Source organism: Symphalangus syndactylus, chromosome 14, assembly GCF_028878055.3.
Source record: "Symphalangus syndactylus isolate Jambi chromosome 14, NHGRI_mSymSyn1-v2.1_pri, whole genome shotgun sequence".
Lineage (NCBI taxonomy): Eukaryota > Metazoa > Chordata > Mammalia > Primates > Hylobatidae > Symphalangus > Symphalangus syndactylus.
In genome coordinates this window covers 108,278,663-108,305,038 of record NC_072436.2, presented here as the reverse complement: position 1 = coordinate 108,305,038, position 26,376 = coordinate 108,278,663, and the positions used below count along the sequence as shown (strand labels likewise).

General features: G+C 47.9%; 1 protein-coding gene across 3 annotated transcripts in view; it reads right to left on the bottom strand.

Annotated features, from left to right (window-relative positions):
- The window catches only part of TEKT5 (tektin 5), a 67,046-nt gene that overhangs the window by 26,433 nt on the left and 14,237 nt on the right, over positions 1-26,376 (bottom strand). For all 3 annotated transcript variants that reach the window (XR_010115779.1, XM_055242574.1, XM_055242576.2), the window contains exon 5: positions 21,565-21,787. Coding sequence is in view for 2 of the 3 variants with exons in the window: in XM_055242574.1 (XP_055098549.1) it covers positions 21,565-21,787 (223 nt within the window). In the remaining variant the exon portion in view is untranslated. The remainder of the gene's footprint in view (positions 1-21,564; positions 21,788-26,376) is intronic.

The following is a 26,376-nucleotide window of genomic DNA, read 5'->3' as shown; positions in this document are numbered from 1 at the left end:
AAATGCCAAAGGAAAGTCCTGCTCCTCTCCCCACCTGCCCTCCCACTCTCTCCAGGCCAGGTAGAACGATCCCTTATATACACAGGCAGACACACACACACACACACACACACACACACAAACATACATACACACCCTCCAGGCCACGTAGAACGATCCCTTATATACATAGGCAGACACACACACACACACACATACATAAACACACACACCCTCCAGGTCAGGTAGAGCGATCCCTTATATACACAGGCAGGCAGACACAAACACACACATCCTCCAGGTCAGGTAGAACGATCCCTTATATACACAGGCAGAGACGCACACACACCCCACCCTCTCCAGGTCGGGTAGAATGATCCCTTATATACACAGGCAGAGACACACACATGCACAGACAGAGCTGGCATCTCTCTGCCCATCCCCCAAGCTCTGAGGTGCTTTCCCAGAATCCCCACTGCAGGCCCCCTCCCCAGGGATGTTAACCTTCCCGTTCCCATGAAGTTGGAAGAATCTGGGGAAAAGAGGCTTCTGGGGCACAGCCTAGCATATCCTAGTGGCTGGGCGAGGCTGCTGGGGATTGGCTCAGGGGGTCACCCCATGGGAGGAGTCCTGGCATCCTGGGTCTGTCTGGCAGCCAGCCCTGCCTTCCCCGCCCAGGCCTGCCTGGGAGCTGGAACTCTGGTGGGAAGAGAGTGATGGCGTAGAGGGTTCACCTCACTCCCTTTCCCGCCCAAACTCTGTGCTCTGCATACAGTAGGCTGCCTGCCAGTGGAGATGAGGCGAGACTGGGGAGCAGGAGTCCTATGCCTCCCACGTGCTGTACACCTGCGGACAGGTTACTTCACCTTCCTGAGCCTCTCTATAGTTGCACAGATGTAGGTTCAATTCCACCTCCTGCTGTGTGACCTTGCATGGATCACAACCTCTCTGTGCCTCATGCAATCTGCACTCAACATCGATTGAGCCCTTTCTAGCTGCCACACACTGTGTAGGGCACTTGTTCTTTTGTCTGTAAAAACTGGCTTAATAATAACTTGCCAGGCCAGGCGTGGTGGCCCACGCTTGTAACCCAAACACTTTGGGAGGCCAAGACGGGCAGATCACCTGAGGTTAGGAGTTCGAGACCAGCCTGGCCAAATGGTGAAACCCAGTCTCTACTAAAAATACAAAAATTAGCCAGGTGTGGTGGCAGGTGCCTGTAATCTCAGCTATTTGGGAGGCTGAGGCAGGAGAGTCACTTGAACCTGGGAGGCAAAATTTGCAGTGAGCCGAGACTGAGCCATTGCACTCCAACCTGGGCAATAAGAGTGAAACTCTGTCTCAAAAAGAAAAACAAAACAAAAAAAAACACTTGCCCACAAGGTTATTGGGGGGACTAAGTAAAATTGTGTGTGTGTGTGGACGTGTGTGTGTGTGCACATGCGTGTGTGTGTGGTAGCTGCTCTATCATTTTTTTAAGAGAGGTTCTCACCCTGTTGTCCAGGCTGAAGTGCAGTGGCACTATTATGGCTCACTGCAGCCTCAACATCCCAGGCTCAAGGGATCCTCCCACTTCAGCCTCCCGAGTTGCTGGAACTATAGGCGTATGCTACCACACCCAGCTAATTTTTGTGTTTTTCATAGAGATGAGGTTTTGCCATGTTGGCCAGCCTGATCTCAAACTCCTGGGCTCAAGCAATCCACCCACCTCAGCCTCCCAAAGTGCTGGGATTACAGATATGAGCCACTGCACACAGCCAGTGGTTAATTTTAAATGTCAATTTGACTGGCTTGACTGGGTTAATTGTATATGTTAATTTAAAAGAATACCCAGATAGCTGGTAAACCATTATTTTGAGGTGTGTCTGTGAAGGTGTTTCTGGAAGAAACTAATATTTGAATTGATGAACTCTGCGGTCATGTCCAATGTGGGCAGGCATCACCCAACCCACTGAGGGTCCGAATAGAACAAAAAGGTAGCGGAAGGGTGAATTCACTCTCTCTGCTTTAGCTGGGACATCCATCTTCTCCTACCCTTGGACATCAGAGTTGCTGGTTCAGACTCTGACAGAGGCTTACAGCCTCAGCCCCTGACTCTTAGACCTTAGGACTGGAACTGAATTACACCATCAAGTTTCCTGGGTCTCCAGCATGCAGACCAGAGGCTGTGGGACTTCTCAGCCTCCATAACCTCACAAGCCAATTCCTACAACACATCTCCTCTCAGATCCATTTCTATACATCCTATTGCTTCTGTTTCTCTGGAGACCCCTAAAACAGTGTGTAAATTGCTTAGTCCAGTGTCTGCCAGCATGCCATGGACTGTCCTGTCTCCCCACCCTCCCCTCCCCCACCCCCCACAGTCTGTGATGAGATTTTTCACTTGGGATCATTGTTTTTTTTTGTTTTTGTTTTTTTTAATGTAAGACAATAAAAAATTCAGATTCACTTGAAACAATTTGTCTTTCCAATCCCAGTTCCGCTACTTACCCCCTATTCAACCTTGTACAAATTACCTCATCTCTCTAAACCTCAGTTTTTTTTTTTTAAATTATGAAATAATATTTTTAAGTTCTGCCATATAGGATTATTGTGAGGGTTATGTAAGATTATATATGTCTATATGTGGGTGGCATTGCGGCTACTTGACAAATAGAAACGGCAATATTAATACCCATTTCCTCTTAACCTGTGAAACACTATAAAAGACTACATTTCCCAGGCTCCCTTGTAGCTCCAGGCCATATGACTAATTCTAGCCAGTGGAAAGGAATCAAAATGTTGTTTGGGACCCTTGGGAAGTCTCTTTTAAAAGGAGGTGGTTGTACCCTTCTCTTTCTCAGGTATCTTCCTGCTAGCTCAAACTTAAGATGTGATGGTGGAGCTCCAGCAGCCTCCTTGGACCATGAGGTCTAAGTGTGAAAAATAAATGTTTGGATGGTGAAGCAGAAAAATAGCAGCCTGGGCGTCTGATGATACCATGAAGCCATCTTGCAACCCAAGATTTATTTTATGTGAGAGGAAAGTGGACTTCTAACTTACTTAAACTGGGGTTATTTGGGGTCTTTTATTACATGTGGCTGAACCTAATCCCAAATGAGTTGTCATATATAACCAAAGAGTTCATAGCAAATCATCCGTGATGAGGGTATCTTGACCTCAGCACTACTGACATTTTGATAGACTCTTGGATAACATTTGTGGAGGAGGCCGTCCTGTGCATTGAAGGATGCTTAGTTAGCAGCATCCCTGGGCTCTACCCACTAGATGCCAGTAGCACTCACTTCCAGTGTGACAACCAAAATTATCTCCAGATATTGCCAACTACCCCCTAGAGGAAAAAATTGCCCCAGGTTGAGAACCACTGCTCTTGATTTATTTTTATTTTTATTTTTTTGAGAGTCTTGCTCATCACCTAGGCTGGAGTACAGTGGCGTGATCTCAGCTCCCTGCAATCTATGCCTCCTGGGCTCAAGCGATTCTCCCACCTCAGCCTCCTGAGTACCTGGGACTACAGGCATGTGCCACCACGCCCAGCTAATTATTTTTATTTTTTGTAGAGACAGGGTCTCACCATGTTATCCAGGCTGGCCTCAAACTCCTGGGCTCAAGTGATCCACCCGTCTTGGCCTCCCAAAGTGCTGGGATGACAGCTGTGAGCCACCATGCCCAGCCATCGTGATTTATTTGTTGAAAAATTAGGAAGCCGAAGAGGTAAGGCCTATAGAAGTAAACCCCTAGAAATGAATACAAACACCTGAGATATAATAAACTGATATCAAGAGGAAAAGATAATCAAAGGCACAAACATTTGGGTTATACAGATTTCTCCAGAAAAGTATTCAACTGGGTACATGCAAACTATTCTTTGTTTGGTTTTTGAAACAGGGTCTTGCTTTGTTGTCCAGGCTGGAGTGCAATGGTGCAGTCACTCCTCACCACAGCTTTGATCTCCTGGGCTCAAGTGACCCTCCTGCCTTGGCCTCCTGAGTAGCCGGGACTACAGATGCACACCACCATGCCTGGCTAATTTATTATTTTGTGTAGAGATGCGGTCTTGCTAGATTGCCCAAGCTGGTCTTGAACTCCTGGGCTCAAGTGATCCTCCCACCTCAGCCTCCCAAAGTGCGGGGATTACAGGTGTGAGTCATTGCGCCCAGCCTACATTTTTGGCTTAAAATTCAAGCCTAGACTCAGATTCATGGACAATTAGTTGTATATAAAGCCAAAAATTAGGGCTGCCTTTTTTTTTTTTTTTTTGAGACAGGGTTTTTCACTCTTGTTGCCCAGGCTGGAGTGCAATGGTGTGATCTCAGCTCACTGCAACCTCCACTTGCCAGGTTCAAGCAATTCTCCTGCCTCAGCCTTCTGAGTAGCTGGGATTACAGGCGTGCACCACCATGAACAGCTAATTTTTTTGTGTATTTAGTAGAAACGGGGTTTCACCATATTGGCCAGCCTGGTCTCGAACTCCCGATCTCAGGTGATCCACCCGCCTCGGCCTTCCAAAGTGCTAGGATTACAGGCGTGAGCCACCATGCCTGCCCTAGAGCTGCTTTTAAACAACTGTATTTAGGATAGGAATCAAGAGGATAAGACAGTAGAGAAATAGGAGTGAATCAAATGCTATAACCAATGACTTCCAAAGTGATTTTAAGTGGTAAATGATAACATTAAGTCACATTGTAGAAAAGTCATTCCCCTTTCAATATTTTTTTTTTTTCCTGAGATGGACTCTTGCTCAGTTGCCCAGGCTGGAGTGCACTGGTGCAATCTCAGCTCACTGCAAGCTCCGCCTCCTGGGTTCATGCCATTCTCCTGCCTCAGGGCTGGGACTACAGGCGCCCGCCACTACGCCCGGCTAATTTTTTTTTTTTTTTTTGTATTTTTAGTAGAGACGGGGTTTTCCCGTGTTAGCCAGGATGGTCTCGATCTCCTGACCTTGTGATCTGCCCGTCTCGGCCTCCCAAAGTGCTGGGATTATAGGCATGAACCACCGCACCTGGCCTCCCCTTTCAATTTTTTCCAACACCTTTATTGACATACAATTTACCAAAAAGTTCACCCACTTAAAATGTACTGTGGTTTTCAGTATAGTTACAATTGTTCAGCCATCACTATAATCTAATTTAGAACATTTTCATTACTCACCCACAAAAGAAACTTTGTATCCCCTGTCTTTCAATCTGATTATTGTCTTCTAATCTAAATGAAAGAGATGACAATTCTAAGTGTTGACTACGATGCAGAGAAACTGGACCACTTATATGCGGCTGGTGGAAGTCAATTTTTGTCAACCTCTAGAAAGCCGTTTGACATAACCTACTGAAGCTGAAGATACACCCACTCTGTAAGCCAGGGATTCCGTTCCTGGGAACGCCCATGAGAAAGGAGTCCGTATGTCCACCAAAAGACTTGTGCTAGAATGTTCATAACAACTTAAACATCTACCAACAGGAGGATGGATCAATTGTGGAAAAGTCCCACAATAGACTACCATCCAGCAGTAAAAAGGAACTTCTAACACACACACAACAATACAATGGATGAACCTCAGCGATATTATATTGAGTGGAAGCAGCCAAGCCCAAGAAAAGAACATACTGCATGATTCCATCATTATGAATTTCAAGACCAGGCAAATCTAACGGCTGGTGATAGAAGTAAGAATGATGGTGCCTTTGGGGAGGGGGTGTAGACTGGGAGGGGGTATGAGGGGGGCTACTGGAACTAGGAATGTCCTAGGCTTTGATCTGGAACAGGGTTTCTTAACCTCATCACCTACTGACATTTAGGACCAGATATTTCTTTTTTTTTTTTTCTTTTTTGAGACAGAGTCTCACTCTCTCGCCTAGGCTGGAGTGCAGTGGTGCCATCTCAGCTCACTGCAACCTCCGCCTCCCGGGTTCAAGCAATTCTTATACCTCAGCCCCCTGAGTCCCTGGGATTACAGGCATGCGCCACCACACCTGGTTAATTTTTGTATTTTTAGTAGAGATGGGGTTTCACCATGTTGGTCAGGCTGGTCTCGAACTCCCGGCCTCAAGTGATCTACCCACCTCGGTCTCCCAAAGTGCTAGGATTACAGACGTGAGCCACGGTACCTGGTCTGGGACCAGATAATTTTGTGTGTGGCATCTGTCCTGTGCAATGAAGGATGCTTAGTAGCATCCCTGGCCTCTACCCACTAAATGCCAGTAGCATCCATCCCGCAAGGTGTGACAACCACATTGCGAAATATCCCCTGAGGGGCATAATCACCCCATGACTGAGAGCCACTGAACTAGGTACTGGTCACACATGTGCACACACACGTAAACATCAAATTCAAGCTGTACCCAGATTAATACAGTCAAATATCCCATGTACCTGATGAATATGTACGACTATTATGTCTCCATAATAACAAAACATTTTTAAAAATTTGAAGATTAATACAGTTGTGTTCTTTGCTGTGTTATACCTTTGTTTGTTTGTTTGTTGATTTTGAGATGGAGTCTCGCTTTGTCGCCCAGGCTGGAGTGCAGTGGTGGGATCTCGGCTCACTGCAAGCTCCGCCTCCCGGGTTCACACCATTCTTCTGCCACAGCCTCCGGAGTAGCTGGGACTACAGGTGCCCACCACCACACTCGGCTAATTTTTTGTATTTTTAGTAGAGATGGGGTTTCACCATGTTAGTCTGACCTTGTGATCTGCTCACCTCGACCTCCCAAAGTGCTGGGATTATAGGTGTGAGCCACCACGCCCGGCAATACCTCACTTCAAAAAAAGTTTTAATAAGGCAACTGCAGATAAAACAAATCAATGTATTCACATTCAAAATAAGAAAACCACGAAAGGCCTGTATGCTTATTATTAGCGTTACAATAGCTTAAAGGTGAAAGGTGAATGGGTGAAGTTTGGGGAGGATAGATTTCAATGGGGACAGGGTTTTGTTTTGGGGTGACGGAAATGGAACTGGGTAGAGGTGGTGGTTGTACAATATTATCAATATTAAACGGCAGTGAATTGTTCACTTTAAAGTAGTTAATTTTATGTTATGTGAATTTCACCTTAATAAAGGAAATAACTCCTTTTTGTCTCCACCACCCCCAATGCCTATTACTATTTTAATTTAAAAGGAATCCACCTTCAGAAGCATTTAATCCAATTCCCTAGATATCACAGGCAACATTCTGAGACATTAGGCAACGTGATGAGGTCACAGCTGGAGAGAGGCAGATCCCCAGACCTCCAGTATGGGCTCCAATTTAATGTCCCCCACCCTCCAACCTCCATCAACCCACTTACTACAGTGTAAGGGGTCAAGGCAGGGATTGCCTGTGTGATAGAAAAGGGCTCTCCTCAGTCTTTGGAATGTGGCTCAGAAAAAGAGCCTGCCCAAGGCAGGTGGCAGGTGGCTCTTTGGGCCACATGCCCCCACGTTTGGCTGACCAAAGGTTTTCATGTTAAGTAACTCCCCCCACCCCACTCCCACCTGCTGGCAGAATTCTGTGCAGGGTGTCCTGGAGGTAGAAACCCTAGGTAGGAAGTCAGGAGGCCCAGGTTCCCATCTCAGCCCTAATACAAACCAACTGTGGGGCCCAGACCCCCACTCAGAACCCCTGACTGCTCTGAGCCGCTATCTCCTCATCCGGGAAATAGAGACTGGCCAGGTAGCATTCTCTTTGAATTCCACCTTCAAACCCCCACACATGCCCGGAGCCACTTCCTTCAAAAGCCAGTCTGAGAATGTTACCAGCAGGAGTGCAAGGCTCTGTGTGTGTGTGTGTGTGTGTGTGTGTGTGTGTGTGTGTAGTTTGTACGTATGTATGCATGTATTTATTTATTTTTTTGAAGACAGAGTCTTGCTCTGTTGCCCAGGCTGGAGTGCAGTGGCATGATCTCGGCTCACTATAACCTCCACCTCCTGGGTTCAAGAGATTCTCCTGCCTCAGCCTCCTGAGTAGCTGGGATTACAGGCCTACACCACCATGCACAGCTAATTTTTGTATTTTTAGTAGAGATGTGGTTTTGCCATGTTGGCCAGGCTGGTCTCGAACTCCTAACCTCAAGTGATCTGCCCACCTTGGCCTCCCAAAGTGTTGGGATACAGACATGAGCCACCATGCCCGGCTGTGTTTTGTTTTTACTTCTTCAAGTCCATCCTCTTTAAATTGCTGCAAGTCTCAATATACAGCTTTATGATCTCTGTTGAAACTACTCAACCTGGCCACTGTAGCACAAAAGCAGCCACAGACAACATGAAAATGTATTGGGCATGGCTGTGCTCCAATAAAACTATTTACAAAAATAGGTTGAGGGTCGGGGATTTGGCCCTTGGGGCTGTGAGTTTGCAACCCCTGTTACAAACTATTCCAGGGGAAATCACAGTCCCCCAGAGCTGCCCATCTCATATAAGTCTGCTGCTCCTCTGGGGTTTCTGTGTTCAGAGAAGAATTTCTCCAGGGCCTCGCTACTCAAAGTGTGGTCCCTGGACCAGCATCTTTGGACTTGAAGAGCTTGTTAGAAACCCAGGCCCCACCCCAGATCTCAGCACAGAATCTACATTTTTACAAACTCCCAAGCTATTCATATGCATATGAAAGCTTTAAAGCAAGAGAAAGACATGATTATGTTTGTAGTTTTATGCAGATCTCTCGGGCTGCCATTTGGAGGATAGACAGAGGGGACAATCTGGACAAGCTGAGAGATAGGAGGACTCACACCCGGGTAGTGTGGACACCTGCAAAAGAAATGAGGTCACCAAAGTATCCAAAAGGTGAAGTAGGAAGGACTTGAGAACTTATGGAATGTGTGCAGTGAGGAGAGGCCAGTGGTATTCGGATTCCAGTGTGCCCACCTCACTACAATCCAGAGGAACCTTCTAGAAGAGAGGTTGGGGAACCACCAGCCACTGCCAAGCATGTGGCCTTGGCAAATCACCAAACCTCTCTGAGCCTCAGTTTCCCCACATGTATAAAGAAGATGATAATAGCATCTATCCCAGAAGGTGACTTCCAGGATGGATTTAGGTAACCCGTGTAATGTGTTCAGCACTGCGGCCAGCACATAGTAAGCCTTCCAGAGCCCTGGGTCCCTCAGCCTCCACATTATCTATCCTACCATCTGCCTAGCCATCTACCTATCTGCTATCTTTTTTCCTTTCTCTCTTTTTAAATTAAACCTTCATGCTAGCAGATCAGGGTTTCTTAGCCTCGGCACTATTGACATTTGAGGCTGGGTGATTCTCCATGGTGGGGGGTGGGGACTGTCCTGTGCACTGTGGGATGTTTGGCAGCATCTCTGGCATCTACTCACTGGATGCCAATCATCAGTAGCAGGCACCCCCATTTGTGACAACTAAATGTCTTCAGACATTGCCAAATGCCCCTGGGGGAAATGCGGGCAAAATCACCGTGTTTGAGAACCACTGCTTTAGATGTTGACCTATTACTGCTGTCATAAGGCTGGGTGGAGGAGGGGGAAGTGTCCCTATTAACCTGAAGCCCAGAATCTAGAGCAGGACTTGTGGAGTCCTAATAAGTTAGCAACAACAAGGAGGGGGCCCCAGGTTGGGGAGAACAATTGTTCTGAGAGATGGTTAGCCACAAACAACTCACTTGCACAGCATTCTGTTCCCAAATACTTTGTTCTGCACGTAGCCCTGGCAGCACCACCCTATAAAACTTCCTTTCAGCTCCTGCCTCTTTGCAGGCAGCCCCTTCTGTGCTGTGCTGCCCATTGCCTTCTTGCAACGTATCCTTGTACTTTCTCCAATACATCTGCCTTTCTTTACCCATGACTATCTTGGCAAATTCTTTTACCATCCGCAACACTGGCCCCTGCCAGTTGCACCCATGACAGCACCACCTGGAGTAAAATCACAGCTCTGCCATTTCCTAGCTGGAGTGGTTAGCGGTGGGGACTTTAGGCAAATCACTTTTTGTAATGAGTCCTCAGTTTCCGCATCTGTAAAATAAGTCTAATAATAACCCCTTGTTCGTGGGAGGGAAAGATAAGCTCACCTAAGTAAAGCTCTCAGTAAGGCTAATGTGTCTTTTGTTGTTACAGTAAGTTATTATTTTCTTTCTCCTTCTGCTTGCAGCAGGATGGAAAACTCAATTACGATCACCCAGTCTCACCCCCTGCAGAGGAGAAGCCGAAAGCAAATCTCCACTCCACCCACCCACTCACCCTCAACCCTGCACCCAGAATGTGGAAAGGGTTGAGGTCAGCACTGGGAATGGTCTCTGGCCATGCATGGGGTGTGAAAGGCAATTATCAGGTCTGCCTCAGATAAAACCAACCTTGGCTCAGTGGAAAAGTGTGCTGATATTCCTGGCTGGACTAGAAATCCACCCAACAGCTCTGAAAGCAGAGATATGTTTGGCAGGGTTGTTCACCATGTAAAACTATCTGCCTGTGTCTTGTGACAGTGAAGAAAGCCTCTAACGCCAAGAAATTATTTTTGATGTGGAAGGAAAAAAATGGATTTAGCAGTTCCAGCCAGCTTTAGGCTTCTGGATGTTTTGTGCAACCTTGCAAATTTATTGTTTTCCAAATTGCATGAAGCCAAGGAGTTTCCAAGGAGATGCTTGGCTCAGTGCAGATCCCCGGCTCAGGAAAGGGAAAGGCAGCTTGAAATCCTTTTCTGGTCAAATGGTGGAAGATTTTCAAGTTCAGCCAAATTCAGGAGCAAGGAGAGAGAGAAAGAGGAGAGGAGCGCTCCGCAGGGACCCGGCCAGGGATTCAGAACATGAACGCCCCAGAGCTGGGACTCTCAACCCTTGGCACTCTTGACATTTGAGCCCAGATATGTCTCAGCTGTGGGGGCTGTCCTGTGCATTGGGGGCTGTTTAGCACAGCATCCCTTGTCTCTACCCACTAGATGTTAGTAGCATTCTCCACTCCCAGACATTGCAACAACAAAAAATGTCTCCAGACATTGGCAAATGCCAGTGGGGTGCAAATTCACCCTGGTTGGGAACCACTACTCCAGGAGATAAATGTTGAGCAGGTCCTGCTCACAGCTGTTTCTGTCAAGTGGTGGCCCGGCTGCTTTCGGAAAATGTCAGGCCAGCACATGCATCAGCTGTTGAGAGGCTGTCTGAGGTCAGAGGTCCTGAAAGTCCTGAATGAGGTTAGAAATGGGTAGAAGCTTTCTTGCCTGAGACCAATATGCTCTTAAAAAATTCATGTTAATTCATCATTTCAGGCCTTTGAGGGCCTCCTTCTTAACACTTATTACCATTTTTAATTAATTGTGTGTCTGCTTATTTTTTTTTAACTCTATTTCCCCCTCTAGAATGTAAGCCCCCTGAGGGCTGGGATCTTGTCTGTTGTTCACTGTTGAATCCCCAGCGCCTAACTCAGTCTAGCACATAGGATGGGCTAAGCACATATTTGCTGCAGGGAGGGAAGGAAGAAGGAGGGAGGGAACAACAGATAATTGTTGCATGTCTACACCTGGAAGATATACCTAGAGGGCTTGTTAAAACTCAGATTGCTAGACCCCGTTTGCAGACTTTCTGATTCAGTGCGTCCTGGATGGAGCCTGAGAACGTGCATTTCTAACAAATTCCCAGGTAATGCAAGGACCACACTTTAAGAACCACTGGTCTGCAGACCTAACTTTTGGTCCTCAGTCCTGGGCTGTGCATTAGAGTCACCTGGGGAGCTTTAAAACGATCTGCTGCAGGCCACACCCTGGCCAATTAAATCAGAATCCCTAAAGTGAGGCCCAGGCATCTGGGAGATTCCAATGTGGCACTAAGGCTGAGAGCGGCTCACCTGCACCTTCTCACTTGTTCCTCACAGCTGGTAGGATTGTTCCTTTCTTATAGATTAGGAAACAGATTCAGAAGGGTTAGTTACTGCCTCAAGACCTCTTACTCATACCAAAATTCAAACCAGGTGCCAGGTTCTTTCAGTTACTTTGTTGTCCCTCCCACTTCAGCAGATCAGAAAGCAGACCATAGCTTTGTACTATTTTTATAGCTAATAGTCATTGATCACTAAGGGATGGGCATAGCTGCTGTTATTCTCACAACTGCTTATCAATCATCATTACTCCCATTTGACAGAGGAAAAAACTGAGGCACAGAGAGGTAGGGCAACCTGACTTTGGTCACACAGCCAGGAAGTGCTGGAACCAGAATTGATCTCAGCCCTCTGCAATACACCATGGGTCTTACCTGTGGGGACACAGAAGGTGGAGATGGAAGGGGAGGCTGGACCAAGGAGGAGGCCAGCAGATGTCAAAGCTGCAGAGTAGGTGAGGCTAGCCAGTAGGTCCCATGCTAGCAAGCAGACAAAGACACAAAGGTGGACCAGTCATGACTTGGAAAAAATTAGGGGACTGCTGGGGCATAACGTTACCCGGGAGATGCCACCGCAACCCTCTGCCTTAGCCAGGCTGCACCTTATATTCTTCTCATCTCACCAGGAACCAATCCCAGTGATTGCCCTGCCCAGGGCTTCCAGGCAAAGCATATGATTGGCTGTCACCATTTGAAGCCAGCCATGGGAAGAAGGAAGTACTAGCGTCCCTGAGCATAGGTGGTGTTCACAAAATGAGCTAGAAACAGCCTCATTTGTGCTACCCTCTCCCGTGTTCATGCTCTGCATCTCCTGCATGGTCCCTCCAACTTCCTGCATCTGTCGCCTACCTCCCCAGACTGGACCTTGGCTCCACCTTCCTGATTCCAGCAGCTCCTCTCCCATTTGGCAGAGTGTTCCCATGAACTGATAACCAGTGACACAGTCCCCGTGACCAGCCCACCTTTTGGCACAGCTCTCAGAATTTCCCATGTCTGAGCTCCCAGGGACCCCTCATGCTGGGTCCGTCCAGGCACACACCACCCGCGTACTATGATGAGACCTGAGCCCACGTGACACTGGAAGGACTTTTGATTCCTCCTGGTTTTAAGGTGGGCATCAGGTAGAGACCTACCTATGCACGCATATGGCCCTGAGACTTTTCCTGAGAGCTACAGCCTGAGATAGCCGGAAACCCATAGATAGCAGAGCCTCTGAAAGCCACATTCACACCAAGCCCAGGACCTACAGGAATGTAGTCTTAAACAGAACAGGGGGCCGGGCGCGATTGCTCAGGCCTGTAATCCCAGCACTTTGGGAGGCCGAGGCTGGTGGACCTCGGAGTTTGAGACCAGCCTGGCCAACACGGTGAAACCTTGTTTCTACTAAAAATACAAACATTAGCTGGGCATGGTGGTGCACAGCCATACAAGGGTGTGGATGCCCTGAAGAACCACCCTGTTCACCAAGCCACGGGGAGTAGGCACAGTCCAGGTTTTATACACCCAGATTCTTCCTATCTTCTGGAATCTTGTAGTTTATAAGAGGGCAATTGGCCTCTTCAGGCAACAGTCCGTGAGTTCAGGACTCACGTAGATCTGAAGAATTCTGGAGGTCTTCTACCTCCTCAGACCCTCCCCTCCTGTTCCTCAGTGGTGCCTGGAATTCCTTTAAAACAAGGTTTCTCAGCCTCAGCACTACTGACATTCAGGCCCAATCATTCTTTGCTGTGGGGGGCTGTCCTGCGGCGTGAGGGATGTTTAGCAGTATCCCTGGCCTCTACCCAGTAGATGCCAGCAGCACCCCCTCACCCAACTATAGCAACCAAAAATGCCTCCGAACATTTCAAGTGTCCTCTGGGGGACACAACTGCCTTCAGCTGACAACCACTGCATTGAAGAATTACTCAGGCCACATGAAAATGCAGACTGCAGAGAGAGGGGAACGCCTGCACAGGAATGAACAGCAGCCGTTGCCTACTGAGTGTCTGCATGGGCGGATCATCTTATGAAGCCAGGGATGGGGTGTTGTTCTGAAGTCAATACAAGGCATGAAAAATGTGTCTGGTCAAAAGTGCCCTTGAAACCTGGTCATCCCTCCATCAGGACATACGGCTGTTTCCTTAGTTGAATACTGATGTGGGTGTGCTTTCCTAAAACACGGCAGTCACTTTCATGGCACAATTGCCCATATGAACTATCTACATTGATGCAGGGGTAACTATTCTGCCAGGGATTCCGATGAAATGAACTAAACTTCATTCAGCCTAACACTGGCTCCTTACTATTTTTTTTTTTTTTGAGACAGGGTCTCGCTCTGTCACACAGGCTGGAGTGCAGTGGCACAATCACAGCTCACCGATGCCTCAGCCTCCTGGGCTCAAGCGATCCTCCCACTTCAGCCTCCCAAGTAGCTGGGACTACAGGCGCACGCCACCATGCCCAGCTAATTTTTATGTTTTTTGTAGAGACGAGATCTTACTATGTTGCCCAGGCTGGTCTCAAACTCCTGGGCTCAAGCTATCCTCCCACCTCAGCCTCCAAAAGTGCTGGGATTACAGGCATGAGCCACCACGCCTGGCTTCCTTCCTTACGTATCTTAAAAGTCTCTCCCGTACACACTGAACTGTAACCTAACTGGATGTGTGAACAGCCTGGAACCAACTCCTATACCAATCACAGAATTTTAGCCAATCGCAGGCAGCCAACTCTTCAAATCATGTTCAAATAAGGCAAACAAACAATGAGCAGTAACCAATCTGGCTGTTTCTGTACCTGACTTCCGTCTTCTGTGCATCACTTTCCTTTTTCCGTCTGTAAATATCATCCGACCACCTGGCAGCTTCGGGGTCGCTCTGAATCCATTCTGGTTCAGGGGGCTGCCCAATTCACGAATCATTCTTTGCTCAATTAAATTCTGTTAAATTTAATCTGCTTTAAGTTTTTCTTTTAACATTCCCAAATTTCAGGTACTGGGCAGCATTGTCATCATATTTCCCATATCCACATACCATCTACATAATCATTTAATATTTTTCTTCAAATCAGCCTGTTTCAGCCTTTAACATATGTGTTTGAAATGAAATCTTTAAATTATTTCCACAAGTGGAAAGCTACTATTGTTTTCCACAAATAGAGGGTACCGTAACAATAGGGAAAATGGGAAAAATAAGTTAATAATTCTTTTTTTTTTTTTTTGAGATGGAGGCTCGCTCTGTCGCCCAGGCTGAAGTGCAGTGGCATGCTTTTGGCTCACTGCAACCTCCACCTCCCAGGTTCAAGTCATTCTCCTGCCTCAGCCTCCCAAGTAGCTGGAACTACAGACATGCGCCACCACGCCCAGCTAATTTTTGTATTTTTAGTAGAGACGGGGGTTTCACCATGTTGACCAGGCTTATCTGGAACTCCTGACCTCAGGTGATCTGCCTGCCTCGGCTTCCCAAAGTGCTGGGATTACAGATGTGAGCCACCAAACCCAGCTGGAAAAAGAAGTTAATAATTGTATCTAGGTTCTATTGCTTTCCAAAGCTTCTAAGCCTGAGGCCTGATGCCTTTGTTAGAAAGGTAGATGGGCAAAGGAAGGATAGGTGTTAAAGAGAGGTCGGCATCATGATGAGTCTTCCCCCATGACACCATCAGAAAAGAGAGAGACTTTCTCCCTGGATGCAGTGGTGTTTCATGAGGAGGGTAGCACAGGGCCAGGCTGCCAGCTCCACTTCCCCAGGGCTGGGCCAGTTTTAGAAACCAGCTGTCAGTAGCTTGGCTGCAGGCTCCAGTGCTGGAAGGAATTGGCTGCAAAGCACAAAAGCATTTCCCACTGCACAATGGGTTCCAGACCTCCTTGGACAAACGGAGGGGTTGGCAGTAGACACGCAGGGCCTCAGATCACCAGCAGGGGCCCTCACCCCTCAGACGCCAGGCCTTCCTGCCCAGGCCTTCCCGGGAAGGGGTGCTTTTGCTGATGCTAACAAAGACTGCTTGGGAGTCAAAACCCCAAAGAAACTTCAGAATGAAACCAAAGCCCTTCAAGGTTAAAATTCATAGCCCTTCTCTGTTCTGTTCAAACTCTTCCTATGCCTGGATGTTTTGTTTATCCGCCTCTCTGAATTTCCTCTGATATATAAAGCAGAGTGCACAAATACAGGGCTACAGGATCAAGTAAATAATGCAAATGAGGGAAGTGCGCTGTAATAGGGAGTGGTGGGGCCTGAGGCTAATTGGAGCACCTGACCCCAAAGAGAGGCAGCAGCCACTCAACCCTTACCCACTGTTCCCTTGTAGAAACATGAGCTCTGAATTGCTAGAGCTACTAATTTTTCAAGAGATGCTGGAAATCTGAAATTTTGTTTATGTGAAATCCCCATTTTTTACCAAATATTTTTTGAACTCTATGAGAGTGCATACGACTATGCGTACATGAGTGTTCACAGCAGCTTTATTTGTAACAGCCCCAAAGTGCAAACAGCTCAAATGGTTATCAACAGGTGAGGCCACGCACGGTGGCTCACTCCTGTAATCCTAGCACTTTGGGAGGCTGAGGCCGGTGGATCACCTGAAGACCAGCCTGGCCAACATGGTTAAACCGTATCTCTACTAAATATACAAAAAAAAAAAATAGCTGGGCAAGGTGGTGCACGCCTGTAATCCCAGCTACTCAGAAAGCCGAGGCAGGAGAATCGCTTGAACCTGGCAGGCAGAGGTTGCAGTGAGCCGAGATCGCGCCACTGCACTCCAGCCTGGGCAACAAAGAGAGACCCTGTCTCCAACAAAAAATTATAAAAGGGAGATTGGCAGGTGTTAAGAGAGGTACGGAAGGCATACTAGCACTTTTGAGATGGTCAGAAGCAATGAAGAAGGAATAACCTTCTCATTGTATGATTCAGTGATATTAATGCTACATCCATGTAACACATCTAATATTTCACCTGCCAGGGTCTAGTTCCCACAACGTCAGAATAAGCACTTTCTCCATAGAAGTATCCCTGACCCCACACATCCTACCCCCAAAAACCATATTTGTGCATCTTTTCCCCCCACACATTAAGAGATCCCCCACTCAAATGCACATTCACTTGGGTAATTGCATGTAAATGATGGGTTGTTTTTCTGGAAGTTTCCAGGGCGCGGGGTCTCAGAGGAATCAGCACTCAAAGGCAGCAACCCACTCTGTGGCCACCAACTTCTTTAGTCCAGAGAAGTCACCAGCTCCTCTGCTAGCAGTGGTCAGTATGACACAGTGATACCTGGAGCCTCAAAGTGCAAGGATGAGGCCCCGGGGCAAGCTACGAGGCTTGGGGTGTGGCCGAGGTGACAGAACTCTAGCATCCCAGTGAACAGATGAGGCTTTCTGTACAGCTCCATACCACTGTCTGCATGTGGGGCCGTGTAGATCTGGCCTTACAAGGTGGATTCCTGTGACCACTTGGGAAATAACTGCCTTGCAGCACAGGTAAGGATGGTCACTTGGAATTTTCCAGAAAGGGCTTTTGCCAAGGAGAATCAGGCTGAGCTCAACTAATAACAGTTACACTTTTAAAGAGAGCGTTTCAGTCCAGGCACGGTGGCTCAAGCCTGTAATCGCAGCACTTTGGCAGGCCAAGGTGGGTGGATCACCTGGGATCAGGAGTTTGAGACCAGCCTGGTCAAAATGGTGAAACCTCATCTCTACTAAAAATACAAAAATTAGCTGAGCATGGTGGCAGCCGCCCAGCTACTCAGGAGGCCGAGGCAGGAGAATCGCTTGAACCTGGAAGGCAGAGGTTGCAGTAAGCCAAGATCTCATCACTGCACTGCAGCCTGTGTGACAGAGTGAGACTCCATCTCGAAAAAAGAAGACAGCATTTCAAATCCTCTAGCCAAAGTAAACTGTTGAAGGGTGAAATGGTTGCTATATATTTATCTTCATTGCGTCAAATTCCTTTATTATTTTAGAAAAACACCATGTGAAATTCACCAACCAGAAGACAAATCCTTGCTCAGGAAAATGTCAATAGTGTAGGGTTAGAGTTTGGTGCATTTCGGATGGGTGCTAGCTTATTTGCAGAACAGCTGGTGATTAAATTATAACTATTAATAAAAATCCATGAGGTTGCAAAAACCCTCCAGTCTGCAGTGATGAGGTTGTTAGTAATAATTCAAAACGTCCCTGGAGGAATTTTTATTTTTATTTATTTATTATTTATTTATTTATTTCAACTTATTTTAATTTTAATTTTTTAGAGACAAGGTCTTGCTCTGTCACCCAGGCTGGAGTGCAGTGCCGCGATCATAGCTCACTTCAGCATCAAACTCCTGAGCTCAAGGGATCCTCACTAGAGGAATTTGGAAAGGGAAAAGCTTTTGCTCTCCCCACCTCCATTCAAAAGATCCTTTCTTTCTCCATCAGTAATTATATTAATACTTACAGTTACCTTTTACTGAGTGTTTATCATTTGTCAAGCACTGTTTTAAGAGCTCCAGAGATTAATTCATTAATACAGTAATGTTACCATGTAGAAATTCCTATCCCTGTTTCACAAGTGAGAAACCAGGTACCAATAGCCAACTAAAAGAGCCTTCCCAAGTCATCCCCAGACCACAAACTTCAGGCAATGAAACATGACAATGAACTACATTTGATCCACCATATGAGAGCCTCATTAAAAGAAGATGCACAAGAGCCAAAAGATGGACGCCAGCAAGTGTCCATAAATGGATGAATGGATAAAGAAAATGTGATATAGACAGACAATGGAATATTATTCTGACTTGAAAAGGAAGGAAATTCTGACACATGCTACAACATGGATGAGCCTTGAAGACATTATGTCAAGTGAAATTAACCAGTCACAGAAGGACAACTACTGTATGATTCCACTTATATGAAGTCCATAGAGTAGTCAAATTCTCAGAGACAGAAAGCAGAATGGTAGTTACTTGTATTTGTCTGTCCTCGTGCTGCTAATAAAGACACACCCAAGACTGGGATATTTATAGCAAAAAAGAGATTTAATGGACTCACAGTTCCACATGGCTAGGAAGGCTTCACAATCATGGTGAAAGGCAGAGGAGGAGCAAAGGCACGTCTAACATGGCAGCAGGCAAAAGAGAATGTTCAGGGGAACTCCCTTTGATAAAACCACCAGGTCTCACAAGACTTGTTCACTATCACAAGAACAGCATGGGAAAAACCTGCCCCGTGATTCAATTACCTCCCACCAGTTCCCTCCCACTGACACATGGGGTTTATGGGAGCTACAGTTCCAGATGAGATTTGGGTGGAAACACAGCCAAACCATATCACCATGGATATGGGGGGAGATGGAAAAGGGGAGGGAGTGTTTAATGGGTGCAGAGTTTCAGTTTGGAGGATGGGAAAGTTCTGCAGATGGATGGTGGTGATGGATGCACAACGTGTGAATGTACTTAATGCCACAGAACTGTACACTTAAGAGTGGTTAAAATGCTAAGTTTTTTTTGTTTGGTTTTTTTTTTTTTGAGATGGAGTCTTGCTCTGTCCCCCAGGCTGGAGTGCAGTGGCGCAATCTCGGCTCACTGCAACCTCTGCCTCCTGGGTTCAAATGATTCTCCCACCTCATCCTCCCGAGTAGCTGGGATTACAGGTGCATGCCACTATGCCCAGCTGATTTTTGTATTTTTAGTAGAGACGGAATTTCACTTTGTTGGCCAGGCTGGTCTCGAACTCCTGACCTCAAGTGATCCTCCTGCCTCTGCCTTCCAAAGTGCTGGGATAACAGGCATGAACCACCATGGCTGGCCCCTGCATCCATTCTTAACCTCTGCATCCTTTCTGCCACCCAGGCAGAAAAGAAATCAACAAAAGGACAAGCTTGGATCCAAACACCGTCCTGCTTAAAACCTTCAAAGGCTCCCCATTGTTCCTAGGTAGGAATCCAAACCCTTCACCAGGCCTAGCCAGACCCGCCAGCCCCTTCCTCCAGCTTCATCCTGGATGCATCCTTTGCCCTTGCTGCTCTCTCCGGAATCCTCTTCCCACCAACTTTTGGCTGCTCAATTCCCTGTTGATCTGTTCTTGGTGGCAACGTCCACTGCTTCTCTGCTCCACTCAGCGTGGGTCCCATGAGAATCTCTGGCTCACCCACCCTTGCTCTCTCCCTATAACAGTGTTGCAATGATGTCATGGAAACTCCTGTTTCCAGGCCAGCCATGGTGGCTCACGCCTGTAATCCTAACACTTTGGGAGGCCGAGGTGGGAGGACTGCTTGAGTCCAGGAATTTGAGACCAGCCTAAGCAACATAGCGAAACCCTGTCTCTACAAAAAACTAAAAAATTTAGCCAGGTGTGGTGCCACGCACATGTAGTCTCAGCTACTTGGGAGGCTGAGGTGGGAGGATCGCTTGAGCCCAGGAGTTCAAGGCTGCAGTGAGCCGTGATTGTGCCACTGTGCTCCAGCCTGGGCAACAGAGCAAGATCATCTCAGAAAAAAAAAAAAGAGAGAGAGAGAGAAGAAAAGAAAAATAAACTTTATTTATTTATTTTATTGTCTCTTTTGGAGTACCACACCAAAGGGTGGCAGATGTAGGTGGGCTGAAACTACCCCTGTAATTTCCATCAAACCCTGCCTGCAGCCCACTAATCCCCCCAAAGATAGAGACACAATAAAAAAGGGCACAGTTCTTTTTTTTTTTTTTTTTTTGATACGGGGTCTCACTCTGTCATCCAGGCTGGAGTGCAGTGGTGTGATCTTGGCTCACTGCAGCCTCTGCCTCCCAAGTTCAAGTGAGTTCTCCCACCTCAGCCTCCCCAAGTAGCTGGGATTACAGGCAAGCACCACCACACCTGGCTAATTTTTTGTATTTTTAGTAGAGACAGGGTTTCAGCATGTTGGCCAGGCTGGTCTCAAATTCCTGGCCTCAAGTGATCTGCCCGCCTCAGCCTCCCAAAGTGCTGGGATTACAGGTGTGAGCCACTGTGCCTGGCCTTAAAAAGGGGGACTGTTCTGCTAATACAAATTCAAGGCAAGTTCCCTCTGACTTGACCGTCATCCAAGTTCTTTCTGTGTATAAATTTCACAGCCACCACTGTTCTTCCAGGAGAATGTCAAGTCCCCAGAGGCCAGGACCCATATTTATATGGCTCCTCATTTTATTCCTAGTGCCTAGCGCAGCATCTGGCACCCAGTGGGAATCTAAATTTGCATTAAGCAGGGACTATAAATTCCATCCAAAGAGGACTCCAAGAGCCAACCCGGAGGTGTGAAACAGCATGACGCAAAACGCCTAAAGGGCACACTGGTGTGGGCATAGCAGGCAGACGACAGAATCGGGCAGTGCTGCAGACTCCTCAGATCCAAAAAGCACCCCACCCATCAGCAGGGAACCTTTAGACTGTTACAGTACTGTTCAGGCCTTTAGAAGTCAAAGATTACACTTCCAAAGATGCTGCTGTGGGCAGAGAGGATGAGCTGGAGTGGCAGAGACAATGGTCTGCCGGGCTCCGTTCTCTGCACCTGTTGTGCTCAGCCACATGGGTCTTAGATGGAAAATAAGGGGTCCTGGGAGCGTCACAGCCTCTTGGGGACAGCTAGGCTAAGCTCCAGGCTCCATCCTCCACTGAGCAAGACAGGATGGACTATAGATGCTTAAATCCCCCCAGGAAGCTCAGCCCTTGGCCCCTTTTAGAAAGAACAAGACCACAGACCTTGGGAGGGAGGGTAGTGGTTTGGCACCAGGGGCAGGGCCAGCTTGGCCCAGATAACACTCAGATTCACGGGAGAAGGGTGAGGGCTTGGCAGAGAAGGCAGGGGTCCTGGGAGGATCTGCTCACCTTTGCCAGCTGTGTCTGCAGCTTATTCTTCACATCCGTCATCTCGGAGATGCGGGTGTTGAAGGCCAGGTTGGTGTCTGTGAACTGCCTCCACATCTGATCCGACAAGGTCTGAAAGAGGTGCTCCGCCTCCTCCCGCAGCCGGATGGACTTGGCCCGAATGTTCTGAGAGTGTTTGATGTTGTCGTTACTGAACTTGGCCCAGGTCTCGGGTACGGAGATCCTGCAAAGGCACAAGGGTGAGTTGCAGCAGTCCTGGGAGACCTCAGAATCTGCGGTTTCTCCGCCTTGGCAGTCTTGGCCTCTGGGTCGGGATTATTCTCTGTCCTGTGCATTGTGGGATGTTTGGGATGTTTAGCAGCATCTCTGGCCTCTGCCCACTAGATGCCAGGAGCTCCCCAACCACCCCGTTGTGACAACCAAAAAATGGCTCCAGACATTGCCAAATGACCCTGCCAAATGGGAGGGTGTAGTCACCCCTTGCTGAGAACCACTGTGCTGACCCAATACCCTCATTTTACAGGGAAGGCAAGAGAACCCCAAAGGGAGCAGCTGGTTGGCAGAAGGGCACTCAGTGGGTGGGTCAAAGAGAGGGGCTCCCGCAGAGAGCTCTTTTCCCTAACACCCAGACCACCACCACCAGAAACACGACGTGGACAAGCCAAGAAGCAGGCTTTGGGCCTGCTTCTTCATTGGGGTCCCTGAACCCCCCAACTCTGCGATGAGAATGTGGCCATGCTACTTTCACTGCCATTCATTCATGGAATATTTCTTCAACTTCTACCACATGCCAAGCATTGTTCCAGGCACTTAAGAGATAGCCATGAACAAGAACGGCAACATCCGTGTCCTCATGGCGGTTAAGTGCCAGAGGAGGGAGATTGACAGTGAGTGAGGAGATAGTTACACATTGTGTAATGTGCTGGGAAGGGATTTAGAAACTGGAGGACTGGGCCAGCCATGCCTCTAATCCCAGCATGCTGGGAGGCCGAGGCAGGCAGATCAGTTGAGCCCAGGAGTTCCAGACCAGCCTGGGCAATGTGGTGAAACCCACGTCTCTATAAAAAATGTCAAAAAAAAAGTACCTACGTGTGGTGGTGCATGCCCGTGGTCCCAGCTACTTGGGAGGCTGAGGTGGGAGGATTGCTTGAGCCCAGGAGTTCGGGGCTGCAGTGAGCCATGATTGCACCACTGCACTCCAGCCCGGGCAACATAACAAGACCCTGTCTCAAAAGAAGCAGCAGCAGCAGGAGGATGAAAGAGACAAATGGAGTGTTGTCATTATGTGTTGGTCAGGGTTGTAAACGGGAATAGATGGAATACTCGGAAGGGTGTTCAGATCGTCTGGGATTAGAAAATACATGAAGTGCTGAATGTGATGGCTCATGGCCGTAATCCCAGCACTTTGGGAGCCCGAGGCAGGAGGATTACTTGATGTCAGGAGTTCGAGACCAGTCTGGCCAACATGGTGAAATCCCCTCTCTACTAAAAAGACAAAAATTAGCCGGGTGTGGTGGCACGCACCTGTAATCCCAGCTACTCGGAAGGCTGAGGCAGGAGAATCACTTGAACTGGGAGTTGGAGATTGCAGTGAGCTGAGATCGTGCTGCTGCACTCCAGCGTGGGCAACAGAGTAAAACCCTGTCCCCCCAACAAAAAAAGTAAAAAGAAAATGCATGAAGCTGTCACTATCCCAGCTGTAAAGGGCAAGAGAAAAGGAAGCAATAGGTGTTACAAAAGCCCCAGAAGAGGAGGAACCATGGTCGACCACAGTGTCTGGGAGGGAGGTAGCAGGAGAAGAAATCGTAGCCTCTCCCCTCCCACACTCTGTCTTCTGCTGTGCCCCTCCTCCTGGCTGAAACCATCTGGAAACCAAAGGACAGACTGCCCAGGAGAGGAGGTCTGCAGGGGACAGTCTGCCGTGCAGGACACACAGCGTGGCAGCTGGAGAATGGATCTGGGGAGATCAATGGACATGGACACGGGCTACATTAGCAAAGGCAGGCAGGGAAGGCCTCTCAGAGGTGGTGACACATGAGGAACTCCTCAGTAAATTTCTTCCTGGCAGAACATGTAAATCCCTGCAACAAGCAACCAATGGACCATGTGGGGTTTTCTCATCTGGGAAGGCTTTGAGGAAGGGCATGCACTTCTTTGAGCTGCCTTCAGATCCTGGGTAACTTCTCAAGGTCTTTAGTGGCGGGATCTTGGCTCACTGCAACCTCTGTCTCCCATGTTCAAGCAATTCTCCTGCCTCAGCCTCCTACGGAGCTGGGACTACAGGCGAGCACCACCACGCTTGGCTAATTTTTGTATCTTTAGTAGAGACGGGGTTTCACCATATTGGCCAGGATGGTCTGGATCTCTTGACCTCGTGATTCGCCCACCTCGGCCTCCCAAAGTGCTGGAATTATGGCCCTGGGCCACCGCGCTTGGCCTCTTTTCAGACATTTTAAAGCACACTGAGGTTGCATGGTGCATAGAAAGTTTTAAAAATCATATAGTGTGTGTGATTGTTTTGCCTGGCTTTTGCAGGAATTAAAAATCAAGCAATAAACAGGCATCTCGGGCTTCTGGAGATAGGAGTGGCACTAAGTCAGGTTCGGAGCTTTCATCCAACCGAGACCTGAGGCTCAGAGAGTGAAGCATGTTGTTCAAGGCCGCACGACAACACCCCATCCCAGGACAGTGAAGAAAGAGGAGATGATAAGGACAGCAGAGAGAAACATGCAGATTTACTTTGAGTGTCTCTGTTGCCTCTGAATGGGGGGACAGTGTCAACGTCATAAACAGCAACCTCTAAGCCCTTGTCCTCCCCTGCAGCAGACAGCTGAGCTCCCCAGAGAAAATAACCCGCTTAATCACATTCTCCCTGGGGAGGAATTTGCCAAAGACAGTCTGCTCCTCAGCAGGCAGTGTGTCTCAGTAGAGGGAAGTGCTTTCTGGAGTCTTCGTCCTCTAAAGATGGAGAGGACAGCTGGCTTTGCTGGAAAGGCAGGAAGGCACCATTGGTAAAACACACAGGCTCAGTATTCAATGTAGATTCAGAATCACAGCTCTGCCACTTGCTGTGTGAGCTTGAGCCAATCCACATACCTCTCCGAGTCTTAGTTTCCTCATTGTAAAATGGAGATAATAATGGACCAACCCCCAGGGTTGCTGAGTGTTTAAATGTGAAGTCCTTATCATGGCACTGGACAGAGTCAGCGCCCCAAAAATGTTTATTATTCATGAGATGTTGCATATGAAGCTGTTAGCACAATATCTAGCACATAGCAAACACCAGGTAAAAGGTGTCTCTTCCTGGCCAACATGGTGAAACCTCGTCTCTACTAAAAATACAAAAATTAGCTGGGCATGGTGGCATGCGCCTGCAGTCCCAGTTACTCGGGAGGCTGAGGCAGGAGAATCACTTGAACCTGGGAGGCAGAAGTTGCAGTGAGCCGAGATCATGCCACTACACTCTGGCCTGGTGACAGAGGGAGACTCTGTCTAAAAAAAAAAAAAAAAAAAAAAAAAGGTGTCTACTGCCATCATCATCATTGTTAATCCATGGTAACGAGAACTGTAATCCCAGCACTTTGGGAGGCCGAGGCGTGTGTATCACCTAAGGTCAGGAGTTTGAGACCAGCCTGACCAACATGCAGAAACCCCATCTCTACTAAAAATACAAAAAATTTAGCTGGGCGTGGTGGCACATGCCTGTAATCCCAGCTACTCGGGAGACTGAGGCAGGAACATCGCTTGAACTCAGGAGATGGAGGCTGTGGTGAGCCGAGTTCGCACAATTGCCCTCCAGCCTGGGCAACAAGAGCGAAACTCCGTCTCAAATAAATAAATAAATAAGAAAACCACAAATGCAAAGCCCCAAGCTCGCACATCTGGGGAGCCACTAGTTGCCACAAGCGGCAGCTCTCTTCTCCAGATGGAGTCTCTAGATGGGGGACTTTAAGTAGCGGGTCCCTCCTGGGTGTGGAAATTGGAGGCTCCAGGGCTGCCAGGTTTCTGGAGAGGAATCTGTTTGGGAAGAGAGACCCTCTGGACTCCCTGTGCAGATGAGGGGGGCCAAGCCCCCAAAGTCCTGCTCACCTTGCCAGTGCCATGGAGGAGGGCACCTTGTGAGGAAGAGGAGGAAAGTCCCCAGGAGTTGTCATTACCTGAAATCCCAAAGGGTCACCTCAGCACTTCGACATTTGTAAGATCCAGAAGGTGACCCCAGGCTTGGGCCAAGGAGACTGCCAAGGAACACTTTCCTTCTCGCTTCCCTTCCTCCCTTCCTGTGCTTCCTCTTTCCCTCCCTTCCCCCTTTCATTCATTCTTTTATTCAATAAAAATTTATTGCATACCAACATGTGCCAAGCACAATTCTATGTGCTAGGGATTTTTTTTTTTTAACAGAAGAAGGCGGAACTAAGATAGACTCCACCCTCTTTCTCATCCTGAGCATCTCTCAGACCTCATACTACCAACTGGGAAGCATGTTTTCATTCTGCATAAAATCTCACAATGCTGTGATATGCCCACGATCATGACAGGCTCACAGAAGGCACCACCTCACAGCTGCTGTGATGAGAAAATGAGGTCACACAGTAAGCACTTGATAAATGTTGGCTGTTACTATTCTATACTAGGCTCTGTGCTTAAAACTTCACACACCTCCTTTTTCATACTCACAGCAGCCCTGGGAAGTCGGTACTAATTTTCTCCCAGTGGTATAGATTCAGAAATGGCCCAAAGAAATGAAGTGACTTGCTCAGTGTTAGCGTAGAGGCTGGGATTTGAAGCTAGGCAGCCTGGCTCCAGATTCCACTC